Raw genomic sequence first — 18,064 nt, forward strand, 5'->3', positions numbered from 1 at the left:
CAACTGACTCACTTTCCAAGCCTTCTCATGCACAACAGACTGCATACTTGCCCTGTTCTCCAAAACTCTTGCATTCACTTCCCTAACAACCCCATCCATAAACAAATTAAACAACCATGGAGATATCACCCAACCTTACCGCAAACCGACATTCACTGGTAACCAATCACTTTTCTCTCTTCCTCCTCTTACATATGCCTTACATCCGTGGTAAAAACTTTTCACTACTTCTAGCAACTTACCTTTCACACCATATCCTCTTAATACCTTCCACAGAGCATCTCTATCAACTCTATCATATGCCTTCTCCAGATCCATAAATGCTACAAACTAATCCATCTGTTTTTCAAAGTATTTCTCACATGCATTCTTCAAAGCAAACACCTGATCCACACATCCTTTACTACTTCTGAAACCAAACTGCTCTTCCCCAATCTGATGCACTGTACATGCCTTTACCCTCTCAATCAATACCCTCCCATATAATTTCCCAGGAATACTCAACAAACTTATACCTCTGTAATTTAAACACTCACCTTTATCCCCTTTGCCTTTGAACAATGTCACTATGCATGCATTCCGCTAATCCTCAGGCACTTCACCATGATCTATACATACACTGAATATACTTACCAACAAATCAACAACACAGTCACCCCCTTTTTTAATAAATTCCACTACGATACCATCCAAATCTGCTGCCTTGTCAACTTTCATCTTCTGCAAAGCTTTCACTACCTCTTCTCTGTTTACCAAATGATTCTCCCTGACCCTTTCACTTCGCACACCACTCTGACCAAAACACCCTATATCTGCCACTCTAACATCAAACACATTCAACAAACCTTCAAAATACTCACTCCATCTCCTTCTGCTTTCATTTACTAAAATCAATTGCTTAGTATTTGCAATGCAGTATTTTACATTTCCTAATATGTGTATACCATAATTTTTACTGGTATACTATAGTTTTTACTGGTATAACATTCAGTACTGTCTTATTAATAACAAACCCCCCCTCATTCTGACTATTTACAGTCTGATTTATGCATTTCTTATTTACCTGACCACTTTCAAGAACATAATTATCACATAAATTGAGAGGTGCCTGTATAATCATTACTAGGAACACCATTTGATTTCTCAATTTTTCCCATCTTTTTAGCTTCTACCAGATACAACTAGATTCTAGATCTGCGGCTGATGCAATGGCTTTATGAATGCAATAATACATAGAACTATGCATTTGCCTAAAGATAATAATATGATGAAAATTATGATAAAAAAATGTGCAAAAGAAATTTGCAATTAATGGCTAACTAATTCTAAGGAAATGCAGAGGAAAGGAAGAATAATGATGAAGTAGCAAAGTGTAATGAGGGAGTATACAGAACATAACTACAATTATTGATGAATGCATACACAAAAAGAGTACAGATCTGATGAAAAGCTGCATGGACCATTCTCAACCTATAAATGAAAGAGCATTAAGGTTTAGGAGAGCAAAGTTATCGATAAAGAAAAACAATATGAGCTTACAAATCTGAAACTACTGACCCATGAAGATCTCTAGTGATGGTGAACATTCCTCTTTTGGATTCGCAGCACCAACAACCTGCACGCTCAGTTTTCTGTACCCTGGGTTGTCTTTACTTGATATGATCTGCTTTATGCACTCTATCACAGACTCATGTGTAATATTTTTGATCAAATCTATCTGCAAGGAAAAAAGATAAAGGTAAAAAGGAGTCTAATAAAAATTCTAAACGCCTGGTTACTCTATAAATCTCGATCACTGAGGATCATAAAAGCCTTTTACATAAACAAAACTGGTGCAATCAATAACCAAAAGACTGACTTGTACTGTGCTAAGCCTTAGGTAAAATCTACAGCCTCATTGGCTAAACTAGTTGCCTGCTTTTACAGCAAGCAGACATCTCACAAAATGCTGAGAAAGTTCAGATAAGAGTTCCCTTAATATCTATGATTACCAAGCAACACACTTCGTTAATGCCAAACAACACAATAAAAACCTTGTTAAAGAAAATTATTAAGAAATAAATATAAAAGATTCCTCACATTTCGTAGAAGGCGACTAGAGGGGATGGGAGCGGGGGGCCAGAAATCCTCCCCTCCTTGTTTTTTAACTTTCTAAAATGGGAAACAGAAGAAGGAGTCACGCGGGGAGTGTTCATCCTCCTTGAAGACTCAGATTGGGGTGTCTAAATGTGTGGATGTAACCAAGATGTGAAAAAAGGAGAGACAGGTAGTATGTTTGAGGAAAGGAACCTGGATGTTTTGGCTCTGAGTGAAACGAAGCTCAAGGGTAAAGGGAGTAAAGTCAGGGGTTAGTGAGAGGACAAGAGCAAGGGAAGGAGTAGCACTACTCTTGCAACAGGAGTTGTGGGAGTATGTGATAGAATGTAAGAAAGTAAATTCTAGATTAATATGGGTAAAACTGAAAGTTGATGGAGAGAGATGGGTGATTATTGGTGCATATACACCTGGGCATGAGAAGAAAGATCATGAGAGGCAAGTGTTTTGAGAGCAGCTGAATGAGTGTGTTAGTGGTTTTGATGCACAAGACCAGGTTATAGTGATGGGTGATTTGAATGCAAAGGTGAGTAATGTGGCAGTTGAGGGAATAATTGGTATACATGGGGTGTTCAGTGTTGTAAATGGAAATGGTGAAGAGCTTGTAGATTTATGTGCTGAAAAAGGACTGGTGATTGGGAATACCTGGTTCAAAAAGCGAGATATACATAAGTATATGTATGTAAGTAGGAGAGATGGCCAGAGAGCGTTACTGGATTAAGTGTTAATTGATAGGCGCGTGAAAGAGAGACTTTTGGATGTTAATGTGCTGAGAGGTGCAACTGGAGGGATGTCTGATCATTATCTTGTGGAGGCTAAGGTGAAGATTTGTAGGGATTTTCAGAAAAGAAGAGAGAATGTTGGGGTGAAGAGGGTGGTGAGAGTAAGTGAGCTTGGGAAGGAGACTTGTGTGAGGAAGTACCAGGAGAGACTGAGTACAGAATGGAAAAAGGTGAGAACAAAGGAGGTAAGGGGAGTGGGGGAGGAATGGGATGTATTTAAGGAAGCAGTGATGGCTTGCGCAAAAGATGCTTGTGGCATGAGAAGCGTGGGAGGTGGGTTGATTAGAAAGGGTAGTGAGTGGTGGGATGAAGAAAGGGAAGAGAGAGGCATTTGGACGATTTTTGCTGGGAAAAAATGCAATTGAGTGGGAGATGTATAAAAGAAAGAGGCAGGAGGTCAAGAGAAAGGTGCAAGAGGTGAAAAAGAGGGCAAATGAGAGTTGGGGTGAGAGAGTATCATTAAATTTTAGGGAGAATAAAAAGATGTTTTGGAAGGAGGTAAATAAAGTGCGTACGACAAGGGAGGAAATGGGAACTTCAGTAAAGGGGGCTAATGGGGAGGTGATAACAAGTAGTGGTGATGTGAGAAAGAGATGGAGTGAGTATTTTGAAGGTATGTTGAATGTGTTTGATGATAGAGTGGCAGATATAGGGTGTTTTGGTCGAGGTGGTGTGCAAAGTGAGAGGGTTAGGGAAAATGATTTGGTAAACAGAGAAGAGGTAGTAATGTATGATTCATGGTGAGGTGCCTGAGGATTGGCGGAATGCTTGCATAGTGCCATTGTACAAAGGCAAAGGGGATAAGAGTGAGTGCTCAAATTACAGGGGTATAAAATTGTTGAGTATTCCCAGTAAATTATATGGGAGGGTATTGATTGAAAGGGTGAAAGCATGTACAGAGAATCAGATTGGGGAAGAGCAGTGTGGTTTCAGAAGTGGTAGAGGATGTGTGGATCAGGTGTTTGCTTTGAAGAATGTATGTGAGAAATACTTAGAAAAGTAAATGGATTTGTATGCAGCATTTATGGATCTGGAGAAGGCATATGATAGAGTTGATAGAGATGCTCTGTGGAAGGTACTAAGAATATATGGTGTGGGAGGCAAGTTGTTAGAAGCAGTGAAAAGTTTTTATCGAGGATGTAAGGCATCTGTACGTGTAGGAAGAGAGGAAAGTGATTGGTTCTCAGTGAATGCAGGTTTGTGGCAGGGGTGTGTGATGTCTCCATGGTTGTTTAATTTGTTTATGGATGGGGTTGTTAGGGAGGTGAATGCAAGAGTTTTGGAAAGAGGGGCAAGTATGCAGTCTGTTGGGGATGAGAGAGCTTGGGAAGTGAGTCAGTTGTTGTTCACTGATGATACAGCGCTGGTGGCTGATTCATGTGAGAAACTGCAGAAGCTGGTGACTGAGTTTGGTAAAGTGTGTGAAAGAAGAAAGTTAAGAGTAAATGTGAATAAGAGCAAGGTTATTAGGTACAGTAGGGTTGAGGGTCAAGTCAATTGGGAGGTAAATTTGAATGGAGAAAAACTGGAGGAGGTAAAGTGTTTTAGATATCTGGGAGTGGATCTGGCAGCGGATGGAACCATGAAAGTGGTAGTGAATCATAGGGTGTTGGAGGGGGTGAAAATCCTGGGAGCCTTGAAGAATGTTTGGAAGTCGAGAACATTATCTCGGAAAGTAAAAATGGGTATGTTTGAAGGAATAGTGGTTCCAACAATGTTGTTTGGTTGCGAGGTGTGGGCTGTGGATAGAGTTGTGCACAGGAGGGTGGATGTGCTGGAAATGAGATGTTTGAGGACAATGTGGTGTGAGGTGGTTTGATTGAGTAAGTAATGTAAGGGTAAGAGAGATGTGTGGAAATAAAAAGAGCGTGGTTGAGAGAGCAGAAAAGGGTGTTTTGAAATGGTTTGGGCACATGGAGAGAATGAGTGGGGAAAGATTGACCAAGAGGATATATGTGTCAGAGGTGGAGGGAACGAGGAGAAGTGGAGACCAAATTGGAGGTGAAAAGATGGAGTGAAAAAGATTTTGAGTGATCACAGCCTGAACATGCAGGAGGGTGAAAGGCGGATGAGTGAATTGGATCGATGTGGTATACCGGGGTCGATGTGCTGTTGATGGATTGAATCAGGGCATGTGAAGCGTCTGGGGTAAACCATGGAAAGTTCTGTGGGGCCTGGATGTGGAAAGGGAGCTGTGGTTCTAGGCATTATTACATGACAGCTAGAGACTGAGTGTGAATGAATGGGGCCTTTGTTGTCTTTTCCTAGCGCTACCTCGCACACATGAGTGGGGAGGGGGATGTAATTCCATGTGTGGCGAGGTGGCGATGGGAATAAATAAAGGCAGACAGTATGAATTATGCACATGTGTATATATGTATATGTCTGTGTGTGTATATATATGTGTACATTGAGATGTATAGGTATGTATATTTGCATGTGTGGACGTGTATGTATATTTGCATGTGTGGACGTGTATGTATACACATGTGTATGGGGGTGGGTTGGGCCGTTTCTTTCATCTGTTTCCTAGCGCTACCTCGCAAACGCGGGAGACAGCGACAAAGCAAAATAAATAAATGAATAATTTTCTTTTTTTTTTTGCTTTGTCGCTGTCTCCCGCGTTTGCGAGGTAGCGCAAGGAAACAGACGAAAGAAATGGCCCAACCCACCCCTATACACATGTATACACATACACGTCCACACACGCAAATATACATACCTACACAGCTTTCCATGGTTTACCCCAGACGCTTCACATGCCCTGATTCAATCCACTGACAGCACGTCAACCCCGGTATACCACATCGATCCAATTCACTCTATTCCTTGCCCTCCTTTCACCCTCCTGCATGTTCAGGCCCCGATCACACAAAATCTTTTTCACTCCATCTTTCCACCTCCAATTTGGTCTCCCACTTCTCCTCGTTCCCTCCACCTCCGACACATATATCCTTTTGGTCAGTCTTTCCTCACTCATTCTCTCCATGTGCCCAAACCATTTCAAAACACCCTCTTCTGCTCTCTCAACCACGCTCTTTTTATTTCCACACATCTCTCTTACCCTTACGTTACTTACTCGATCAAACCACCTCACACCACACATTGTCCTCAAACATCTCATTTCCAGCACATCCACCCTCGTGCGCACAACTCTATCCATAGCCCACGCCTCGCAACCATACAACATTGTTGGAACCACTACTCCTTCAAACATACCCATTTTTGCTTTCCGAGATAATGTTCTCGACTTCCACACATTCTTCAAGGCTCCCAGGATTTTCGCCCCCTCCCCCACCCTATGATTCACTTCCGCTTCCATGGTTCCATCCGCTGCCAGATCCACTCCCAGATATCTAAAACACTTTACTTCCTCCAGTTCTTCTCCATTCAAACTTACCTCCCAATTGACTTGACCCTCAACCCTACTGTACCTAATGACCTTGCTCTTATTCACATTTACTCTTAACTTTCTTCTTTCACACACTTTACCAAACTCAGTCACCAGCTTCTGCAGTTTCTCACATGAATCAGCCACCAGCACTGTATCATTAGCGAACAACAACTGAATCACTTCCCAAGCTCTCTCATCCACAACAGACTTCATACTTGCCCCTCTTTCCAAAACTCTTGCATTCACCTCCCTAACAACAATAAAATACAAATGAAAATAAAAATTTGTGGATAAGCTGTTAGACTGAGACGAAGCTAACAAACATCAACCAGATGTGTGTGAATCATAAGCATACTTAACAGAAAATTTTTCATTATTCCTGAAAAGTATCTGTTCTTAAACTGTAAGGCTGTAAAGATTCTAGAGCTCTTTCTTTTCTTTTCAGATAAGAACAGTATCTGTATGCGAAACGTACTGTTATGTCCCGAGCATGTACTGTTGTGGAAAGAGATAAATGATTAATGCCTGTGATCATCGGAAATCTTTATCATTAGAAAACTAATAGGAAACAATCTACACTATTTCTAGAAAGGTGAACCCTGAAGTGAAAACTGTTCCTCTCTAAGGTAGTTCCACAAGTTCTAAGTGAATCTCTAAGATTTCCATTGGTTAACAAAAAACTAAACCTACTGCCTTGTGGTGATGTACATGCCTCTCACTGTTTGCTAACCACCTAATCAGCAGTTGCAGCCTACAACTCAGTCTGGTTTTGTCCTTCTGCCAATCAATACTCACCTATTGGCAACGAAGTTATCGTCCCATTGGTTGATAAAATGTTGATGCTGCCCATCTCATTATTCTCAGATCAAGGATATCACAATAATGGTAATCACTGGTTAAGGGAAAAAATTTTCCAAATAGGTAAGGCAGGAGACACTAATCTTAAAAACTGCTCACAGGACTACCCTAGAGAAAGAGAAAAAAAAAATCTCTGGAGTTAATTTGTCTTGCAAGCTGTGAAAGCCTACCAACATGGACAAGAAAGGTTAAAGAACTTTACAACCATGAGAGGAGCATTGCAAGATCAATTAACCTGATGATTATTCTGTAGCACATTAGTAACCCTGTGCTTTGAAGGTGGCAAACACACAACAATTTCTAGAGTATGGTGTTGTTTGACTAAAGCATTTCCAGATTACCAATGACCTCTCTTGTTAACCCCTCCTAAGGAAGATTCTTTAGAAGGGCCAAAGATCTTCCTTCATGACTTCATGGGGTCTAACATGTGGGTTAGGTCGGGTCAAGAAAACAAGTCTTTTAATCCAAGATGAGATGGTCCTTGCTGAGAGGGATTTCAAGCTTCCAGGATCAACAAAAGGAAGTCTCCCTAAAAAATTCTGATGATCTCAATAAATTCTTGGAGATTAATTGGGCTTAAAGCATGATGTTATCCTGGAAAAGTCTTTCAAGAAGCAATCAAGAGGAGGTATTTTGAATCTTAGTCGTTTCATCCTTCGCCAAAACAAGACTCAAAGTTTGGAGGGATCTTAATCCAAGATATGTCATTCTAAAATGGTTCTTATGTCTAAGCACTGACTGCATCTCTCAAAGAGCTATCAACAGATAGCCACAGATGCAATACATTGCTAGAAAATTCCTCTGATTGTTCAAATCTAGGACCTTGCCAACTTCCATTTAGGATGCAGTGGAGGGGGAAGACTTCTCACGAAAATGGACCAGAGAAGCCTACCCCAAATAGGTCTTGAATCATCTACCTCAAAGCCAACAGGTATAGACAGTAATATTCATATACTAAAAAGAGTTCTGAACAGAAAACTTCTGAAATCTTTGAAGAACTTTAAGTCTTCAGGCAACAATTTGAAAAAAATCTCTAAGTGGATATTGAACATTATGGAGCAAATCATTTGGTATATGATCTCTAAGGTTTAGGCTGTCAAAGCATTTGGGAAAATCCATGGGTGTAAGTAGTCTACAAAACTTGAGGTATCAGCAGATGGGAATAGCACAGATGAAGAAATTTCAGGCACCAAGACCGTTCCTCCCAGTCTGGGGTTACATGACTTATTAAACCCTAAATACTAGCTAGTCTAAGAAGAACTCTCTCCAGAGGATTTACCTGAGGAGAGAAGTGACTTTGGTTCCAACATTTCCAATCCACAATCAGAGCATTTGTTCTTAATACCCATTTATTGCTTTGGTGGCAGAGATCCACTTGAGGAACCAACTCAAATGAAAAGATCCAAGTGAAAGCATCTCTCACTTTAGACATTTCTGTTGTCAGGAAATCCACGTAAATAAGATACTGGCGTATACAATGAAGACTAGGAGATAAGAAACCTGAGGAAGCAGGCTTTTGTGCACTACCAAAAAGAAAATCTTTCATAAGTTTTAATAGAGGAAGGGATATGCATGACCCTTTTGTTCATATGAAAAAAGACTGCAACTGTGTGGTCCATTAAAAACTGAATCCCATACCTAGGATTTAAAACATTCTAGGAGATAAAGAACCTTGGAACAAAAACCTCCTCTGCATTTATATGTTATGATTTTTGTTCCTCTTCCAAAAGCCCCACACTTAAAAGACCTTTTGAAGAAAAGAAGCCCCACCTGAGACTTAAGGAATTCATCAAAACCACTGAAGAAGTTGAAAGAGCAGTCCAAGCAAGAAACCTTTAGAGGTTCCTCCTATCTGTTCACTAGACTAGGGAACTGAGTTCTTGAGGTAAAGCTTTCTGCAGCTCATTTTTAATGCTGAGACTAGTAACATGGGCCTGGACTGTTGAAGTAAGCTTTGCATTGTCCAAAGCCTTTTCAACTGGAAGAAACAAAGAACCTTTCAGAGTGCACCAATCTGTTCCATCTATTACAAGACTAGTTAAAGTCAGAAACCTTTTCAAGCACACTCTTCTTTTAAATTTGCAATTATCTGAAAGCTGTTGAGGCAGTTGAGAACAGTCACCCTGTAGAGGAAAGTCTTGGAGTCAGTCTTGTAAAAACCTGATGGGCTATGCACAACCCAAGGGGCATAATTTGAAATGCCATGTTTGGCTTCCTATCTTACAAGCCCAAAAGTTTCTTATTCTGGATTGAATTGAAATGTGCCAGTAAACACCCTTTAGGTCCAGAGAGATTGTCTAGATGCATTGCTGTAAGGACTTATGAACTATGCGTATAGAAGTCATCCTTAGTCTGTGGCCCCAGATGCAGGTATTCCGCATGGACAGATTTAAATTCATTCTCTTTCTGTCTGAGTACTTTTTAACAAATGAAAAGAGGATCTTGATAAAAACTTGTCATACTGCAGTTCTATCATATATCTCTTTAACATTCTTCACATATATTTCTCAAAACATTGCGTCAGGGCTGTCCTAAACTTCTCTTTGAAAGGGTTCGTTAAGAAGTCTACCTTCAACCCAAGCTCTTTCTCAACAGTTGCTACACTCACTTGTCAAACTCCCAAAAGACTCTGAAGCTCTGGGGCCAATCCTTGACTCAAAAGGTGTTTTTATCACTGGAATCTATCCGGAGGATTTATTTTATTGCCTAAAAAAATTGTTCAGAGGGTTATATACATATTTGGGGCAGAATGTTGCTCTACCATGCATGAGAGCTGGCATATCAACAAAACCTCAGGTATTGCCCCTGTTGAAATTATGAGGAGCGTCATCCCAAACATGCTGACTCTTCTGTACACCATATCTAGCTGCTACAATATACAGCCATCATTTTATTTAAAGTAATCAGTCTAAACAATCTGGATCTAGACAAATGAATAGCTTCATTAAGAGAGAGTTGCATAGATGAGTATAGAAACACCATCTCATCTACATTCTCGCTTTGTCTACACCAACTGCAACACAGTGTCTCTACTTGGTATTGATAAATAACTGGCGGCTATGTTCAGACTCTCCAAATAGGTCCCGACTTGAGAGAATGTTCCTTTAGACAAGGAGAGGTATTACAAAATGTTAACATATCACTAAAGACTTTCAGCAATCTTTTCAAAATACTAAGAGAAAAGGATAAGACTTCCAACAGGAATAAGGATAAAGAGTACATTTCCCATCCAACTTGGCCAACTTGCAGGTGGGTCAAAGTAGTCTAAATGGAAACCCCATTTATTTTTCTTGATGGACCATTCTAAAAATGGCATAAAATAGACTGATTTTTCTTATAAGAAAAATACTTCAAAGGATAGTGAAGAGAAGAATGCATCTGAGGATGCATTCTAATCCCTCAGCCTTCTGAAACATCCCAGGACTGTTAAGAACATCCTCCATGAGAAAAAGTTCTATCAGCTTAAAAATAAGCCTCTCTCTTTCTCCAAGAGTAGTATTTGTTAATTTGATTATTTCTGAGATTTCATTACATTAAGCTGAAATCAAAGGATGAGTTTTTCTGAGGCCTTGCCTCACATCATATCAAATACTCCCAAGGTGAAGATTTTAAGACTGAAAAGTCTAACACCAAATAAAATCAAGCTCCCTAAGTTTTGATGTCTAAGAGTCATCAGGCAATCATTGGTCTCCAAGAAAAAGCAATCGAAAATAACCAGTGAAACTCAGGGAAACTGGAGGTTCAACTCTCCCCCCGAAAATATAATGGTATAACTCTACCAAAGGTGTCCTAAGAAGTGAGCTTTTCTCAAAAAATACAGTTTATTTTTTATTTTTTTTTTATTATACTTTGTCGCTGTCTCCCGCGTTTGCGAGGTAGCGCAAGGAAACAGACGAAAGAAATGGCCCAACCCCCCCCCATACACATGTATATACATACATCCACACACGCAAATATACATACCTACACAGCTTTCCATGGTTTACCCCAGACGCTTCACATGCCTTGATTCAATCCACTGACAGCACGTCAACCCCGGTATACCACATCGCTCCAATTCACTCTATTCCTTGCCCTCCTTTCACCCTCCTGCATATTCAGGCCCTGATCACACAAAATCTTTTTCACTCCATCTTTCCACCTCCAATTTGGTCTCCCTCTTCTCGTTCCCTCCACCTCCGACACATATATCCTCTTGGTCAATCTTTCCTCACTCATTCTCTCCATGTGCCCAAACCACTTCAAAACACCCTCTTCTGCTCTCTCAACCACGCTCTTTTTATTTCCACACATCTCTCTTACCCTTACGTTACTCACTCGATCAAACCACCTCACACCACACATTGTCCTCAAACATCTCATTTCCAGCACATCCATCCTCCTGCGCACAACTCTATCCATAGCCCACGCCTCGCAACCATACAACATTGTTGGAACCACTATTCCTTCAAACATACCCATTTTTGCTTTCCGAGATAATGTTCTCGACTTCCACACATTCTTCAAGGCCCCCAGAATTTTCGCCCCCTCCCCCACCCTATGATCCACTTCCGCTTCCATGGTTCCATCCGCTGCCAGATCCACTCCCAGATATCTAAAACACTTCACTTCCTCCAGTTTTTCTCCATTCAAACTCACCTCCCAATTGACTTGACCCTCAACCCTACTGTACCTAATAACCTTGCTCTTATTCACATTTACTCTTAACTTTCTTCTTCCACACACTTTACCAAACTCAGTCACCAGCTTCTGCAGTTTCTCACATGAATCAGCCACCAGCGCTGTATCATCAGCGAACAACAACTGACTCACTTCCCAAGCTCTCTCATCCCCAACAGACTTCATACTTGCCCCTCTTTCCAAAACTCTTGCATTTACCTCCCTAACAACCCCATCCATAAACAAATTAAACAACCATGGAGACATCACACACCCCTGCCGCAAACCTACATTCACTGAGAACCAATCACTTTCCTCTCTTCCTACACGTACACATGCCTTACATCCTCGATAAAAACTTTTCACTGCTTCTAACAACTTTCCTCCCACACCATATATTCTTAATACCTTCCACAGAGCATCTCTATCAACTCTATCATATGCCTTCTCCAGTTTAATTTTCTTTATATGAAAAGTTTGACCCTTCTAGGGGCATAGGTTATGCCTGTCTAGCAGGGAGCCCTAGTATCCCTTTGCTTCACAGTGCAGTAAGATTCAAGGTGAGGGACTGCCAGATAAGAGGGCCTTGCGATTCCAACCAGCCCACTGTTATGAGTGGGTGACCTTCATCTATACATAGCTCCTAACTGCTACTAACCCTATCATAAAACAGTTTCTATGGTACAGAAAAACTCCCTTCCCTGGGATCAAGCTACAAGAGCCTCTTGTCTACCAACCATAAGTCAAGATTAATTGGATCAAACAAAAACTACTGGAGGCTTCTCTGATTGTTGCTAGACTTAGAATGGCACTACTTCATGGATTCAATCAATGCAAACACTCTTGGATGGTACCATTCTAGTACCTCCTTCTGTATATTCCCCCTGTATAGGGTGTCTACAATAAAAGTCTCCTTGAAAAAAAATATTGAAGTTTCAAAGAGCAGAAGTCATTATCCACTTCAGAAAACAGTAACAATCAACACATATAATAACACAATAACAAGAAAAAGGAAGACTGTGTCATCCAGGGATCTACAAAAATATGAGGCTGGGAGCACTAACACAGAGTCAGCCACCAGGATGATAATGTCATTTCCAAGCAGAGGTTACTGATTGGCATAGGGGAGGACCAGGGCTGAACTGTACACCGAAACTACTGAACAGATGGTTAGCAAAGGGAGAGAGGCATATCTATTTATCTATATATCTGACGCCTGTTCCATTCTGAAAGTTCCTTAAGGGGTCGCCATGGCAATAAAGGCTCCAAATCTAGTGAACTCTAGCACTGCTTTTTAGCCTTGAGTGCCCCACCCTTAACAGGCCACTGGCATAGGGCAAGTCAAGCAAAGTGAAAGTGCTACTCTGAAACATTTTTTTTCATCAATATGGCTAATATTATGTACATGTGTATATATGTATATGTGTGTGTGTGTATATATATATATGTATACATTGAGATGTATAGGCATGTATGTGCATGTGTGGACGTGTATGTATATACATGTGTATGTGGGTGAGTTGGGCCATTCTTTCGTCTGTTTCCTTGCGCTACCTCGCTAACGCGGGAGACAACGACAAAGCATAATAATAAATATAATAAATGGCTAAAATTAACCTAAAATTTTCCTTTACTGTATACACCTTCAAAAGCAAAATTTACAATTCAAGTGAATGTACAAAAAAATAAAATCTAAACACAGAGGTAAAACAATGAAAAGCACTATAAACTAAACATGGTGCATCCTGAAAGCAGAATATAATTCAAGTTGCATGCTTATCTAAATGCATGTCAGTTTCTGATGTAAAAAAATCCTCATGGAAGTGTACACTTAGTATGTAAGAAGCCACAGTCAATTCTTTCTTAAACTTAGGTATTACTTTTCAAATGCAAGTGATTAAATATAAAATTACAAGAAAAATCCTTCTTACTACCTCTCTTCATGAAGGCAACTCTATGATAAATGAGAAGGAAGACAAATTATTTAGAACTGGATCTGTATACACAATACAACAACTACGATTCTTCAAAGGAGTATGATTAAACCACAATGGTCACCATTCCCAAAAAAGAGTATCAAACTCCCATTAAAGAAAATAATTTCAAGCAACCACTCAGTACAACTTGAGAGGTTGTTTTATTTGATAAAGCCTGTATCTGTTTTATATGTTTCCATATGAAATGCATAAGGCATTGTACTATGATTTGCATTAATTTAAACAATTTAAACAAACCTTCAAAACGTAAGTATCCTTGAAATTAAATAAAAAATGTGGTTACCAATTTAATCCTTTTCTAATGTCAACATGCCCAAGCAAATCACATCTACAGTCTTAATGTATAATATCCTTTCCATGGCAGCTAGACAGTGCATATGAGGCATATACCTCACCAAAAGACCAAGTTAGAGGTTTCTAATCCTAGGAACTGAGAGATTCTCTCAACATCACAGGAAAATCAACCTTGGAGAGACACAAATACAGTTTATAATTTTTTCTTTAATGCTAGCAAAACCATTAATTGTGATTACACTTCAGCCATCCATATGTGAGTGTTAAGTAACACAAGAAATCTGAAACATCTCATAACAACACTAGAAACCTTGGTTTATTCCAAATAGGTCTTATTCTATGCTCGATTAAACATAAGCAGCATCTCAATAATTACTTTGCTAGTAAACTTATGTTCTTGTCACTAAAACTTTATTCAAAATTTTACTATCTACCTGAAGTGTTTCTTAATGTTATATGTCCATCTCTGCACACAGCAACACTGAATCCTTCAAACCAGTATTCAATTACCCACTGTTAGTAATACTACCCATCAGTCCACAGGACATTATCAAGATGGAAAATGATTAAAGACATAGCACGAATCATAAGCAAGACCACCATAAGTAAAGCCATTTCATCTGAGTTAACACCCAAGTTACAGTATTTTAAACAAATTCACCCCCTGAACTTCATCTCTGAACAGCCTCAACTAACAAAGAAAGTAGATAAGCAAAATTCCCGTGCACAGCAAGAAAATTAGGCCATCTATAACACTATAACCTAAATGTTTGACCAAAGGCTATTGAACATCATATTTCAGTGCATAACTCTGGATGGGTCTTGCTACGTGGTACGGACTATGAATTGGCAGGCTTTTCTCCAAATATCACTCCTCCATACTGTGCCTAAACATACATCATAATCATCAAGAAACATACAGCAGCTCTAGCACTATATTGAGCTTCACAGCCCATTGACAACTACCAGTACAATTTTTTTTTTTTTTTTTTTTTTTTTTATACTTTGTCGCTGTCTCCCGCGTTTGCGAGGTAGCGCAAGGAAACAGACGAAAGAAATGGCCCAACCCCCCCCCCCCCATACACATGTACATACACACGTCCACACACGCAAATATACATACCTACACAGCTTTCCATGGTTTACCCCAGACGCTTCACATGCCTTGCTTCAATCCACTGACAGCACGTCAACCCCTGTATACCACATGACTCCAATTCACTCTATTTCTTGCCCTCCTTTCACCCTCCTGCATGTTCAGGCCCCGATCACACAAAATCTTTTTCACTCCATCTTTCCACCTCCAATTTGGTCTCCCTCTTCTCCTCGTTCCCTCCACCTCCGACACATATATCCTCTTGGTCAATCTCTCCTCACTCATTCTCTCCATGTGCCCAAACCATTTCAAAACACCCTCTTCTGCTCTCTCAACCACGCTCTTTTTATTTCCACACATCTCTCTTACCCTTACGTTACTTACTCGATCAAACCACCTCACACCACACATTGTCCTCAAACATCTCATTTCCAGCACATCCATCCTCCTGCGCACATCTCTATCCATAGCCCACGCCTCGCAACCATACAGCATTGTTGGAACCACTATTCCCTCAAACATACCCATTTTTGCTTTCCGAGATAATGTTCTCGACTTCCACACATTTTTCAAGGCTCCCAAAATTTTCGCCCCCTCCCCCACCCTATGATCCACTTCCGCTTCCATGGTTCCATCCGCTGACAGATCCACTCCCAGATATCTAAAACACTTCACTTCCTCCAGTTTTTCTCCATTCAAACTCACCTCCCAATTGACTTGACCCTCACCCCTACTGTACCTAATAACCTTGCTCTTATTCACATTTACTCTCAACTTTCTTCTTCCACACACTTTACCAAACTCAGTCACCAGCTTCTGCAGTTTCTCACATGAATCAGCCACCAGCGCTGTATCATCAGCGAACAACAATTGACTCACTTCCCAAGCTCTCTCATCCCCAACAGACTTCATACTTGCCCCTCTTTCCAGGACTCTTGCATTTACCTCCTTTACAACCCCATCCATAAACAAATTAAACAACCATGGAGACATCACACACCCCTGCCGCAAACCTACATTCACTGAGAACCAATCACTTTCCTCTCTTCCTACACGTACACATGCCTTACATCCTCGATAAAAACTTTTCACTGCTTCTAACAACTTGCCTCCCACACCATATATTCTTAATACCTTCCACAGAGCATCTCTATCAACTCTATCATATGCCTTCTCCAGATCCATAAATGCTACATACAAATCCATTTGCTTTTCTAAGTATTTCTCACATACATTCTTCAAAGCAAACACCTGATCCACACATCCTCTACCACTTCTGAAACCGCACTGCTCTTCCCCAATCTGATGCTCTGTACATGCCTTCACCCTCTCAATCAATACCCTCCCATATAATTTACCAGGAATACTCAACAAACTTATACCTCTGTAATTTGAGCACTCACTCTTATCCCCTTTGCCTTTGTACAATGGCACTATGCACGCATTCCGCCAATCCTCAGGCACCTCACCATGAGTCATACATACATTAAATAACCTTACCAACCAGTCAACAATACAGTCACCCCCTTTCTTAATAAATTCCACTGCAATACCATCCAAACCTGCTGCCTTGCCGGCTTTCATCTTCCGCAAAGCTTTTACTACCTCTTCTCTGTTTACCAAATCATTTTCCCTAACCCTCTCACTTTGCACACCACCTCGACCAAAACACCCTATATCTGCCACTCTGTCATCAGACACATTCAACAAACCTTCAAAATACTCATTCCATCTCCTTCTCACATCACCGCTACTTGTTATCACCTCCCCATTTACGCCCTTCACTGAAGTTCCCATTTGCTCCCTTGTCTTACGCACCCTATTTACCTCCTTCCAGAACATCTTTTTATTCTCCCTAAAATTTACTGATAGTCTCTCACCCCAACTCTCATTTGCCCTTTTTTTCACCTCTTGCACCTTTCTCTTGACCTCCTGTCTCTTTCTTTTATACTTCTCCCACTCAATTGCATTTTTTCCCTGCAAAAATCGTCCAAATGCCTCTCTCTTCTCTTTCACTAATACTCTTACTTCTTCATCCCACCACTCACTACCCTTTCTAAACAGCCCACCTCCCACTCTTCTCATGCCACAAGCATCTTTTGCGCAATCCATCACTGATTCCCTAAATACATCCCATTCCTCCCCGACTCCCCTTACTTCCATTGTTCTCACCTTTTTCCATTCTGTACACAGTCTCTCCTGGTACTTCCCCACACAGGTCTCCTTCCCAAGCTCACTTACTCTCACCACCTTCTTCACCCCAACATTCACTCCTCTTTTCTGAAAACCCATACTAATCTTCACCTTAGCCTCCACAAGATAATGATCAGACATCCCTCCAGTTGCACCTCTCAGCACATTAACATCCAAAAGTCTCTCTTTCGCACGCCTGTCAATTAACACGTAATCCAATAACGCTCTCTGGCCATCTCTCCTACTTACATAAGTATACTTATGTATATCTCGCTTTTTAAACCAGGTATTCCCAATCATCAGTCCTTTTTCAGCACATAAATCTACAAGCTCTTCACCATTTCCATTTACAACACTGAACACCCCATGAATACCAATTATTCCCTCAACTGCCACATTACTCACCTTTGCATTCAAATCACCCATCACTATAACCCGGTCTCGTGCATCAAAACCGCTAACACACTCATTTAGCTGCTCCCAAAACACTTGCCTCTCATGATCTTTCTTCTCATGCCCAGGTGCATATGCACCAATAATCACCCACCTCTCTCCATCAACTTTCAATTTTACCCATATTAATCGAGAATTTACTTTCTTACATTCTATCACATACTCCCACAACTCCTGTTTCAGGAGTATTGCTACTCCTTCCCTTGCTCTTGTCCTCTCACTAACCCCTCTCACTAACCAGTAC

General features: G+C 40.6%; 1 protein-coding gene across 1 annotated transcript in view; it reads right to left on the reverse strand.

Moving 5' to 3' along the window:
• The window catches only part of LOC139750631 (nardilysin-like), a 588,785-nt gene that overhangs the window by 85,686 nt on the left and 485,035 nt on the right, over window positions 1–18,064 (reverse strand). Inside the window, exon 17 of the mRNA XM_071665306.1 lies at window positions 1,558–1,717. Coding sequence (XP_071521407.1) covers window positions 1,558–1,717 — 160 coding nt within the window. The remainder of the gene's footprint in view (window positions 1–1,557; window positions 1,718–18,064) is intronic.

The sequence above is a fragment of the Panulirus ornatus genome, chromosome 10 (assembly GCF_036320965.1).
Source record: "Panulirus ornatus isolate Po-2019 chromosome 10, ASM3632096v1, whole genome shotgun sequence".
Classification (NCBI taxonomy): Eukaryota; Metazoa; Arthropoda; class Malacostraca; order Decapoda; family Palinuridae; genus Panulirus; species Panulirus ornatus.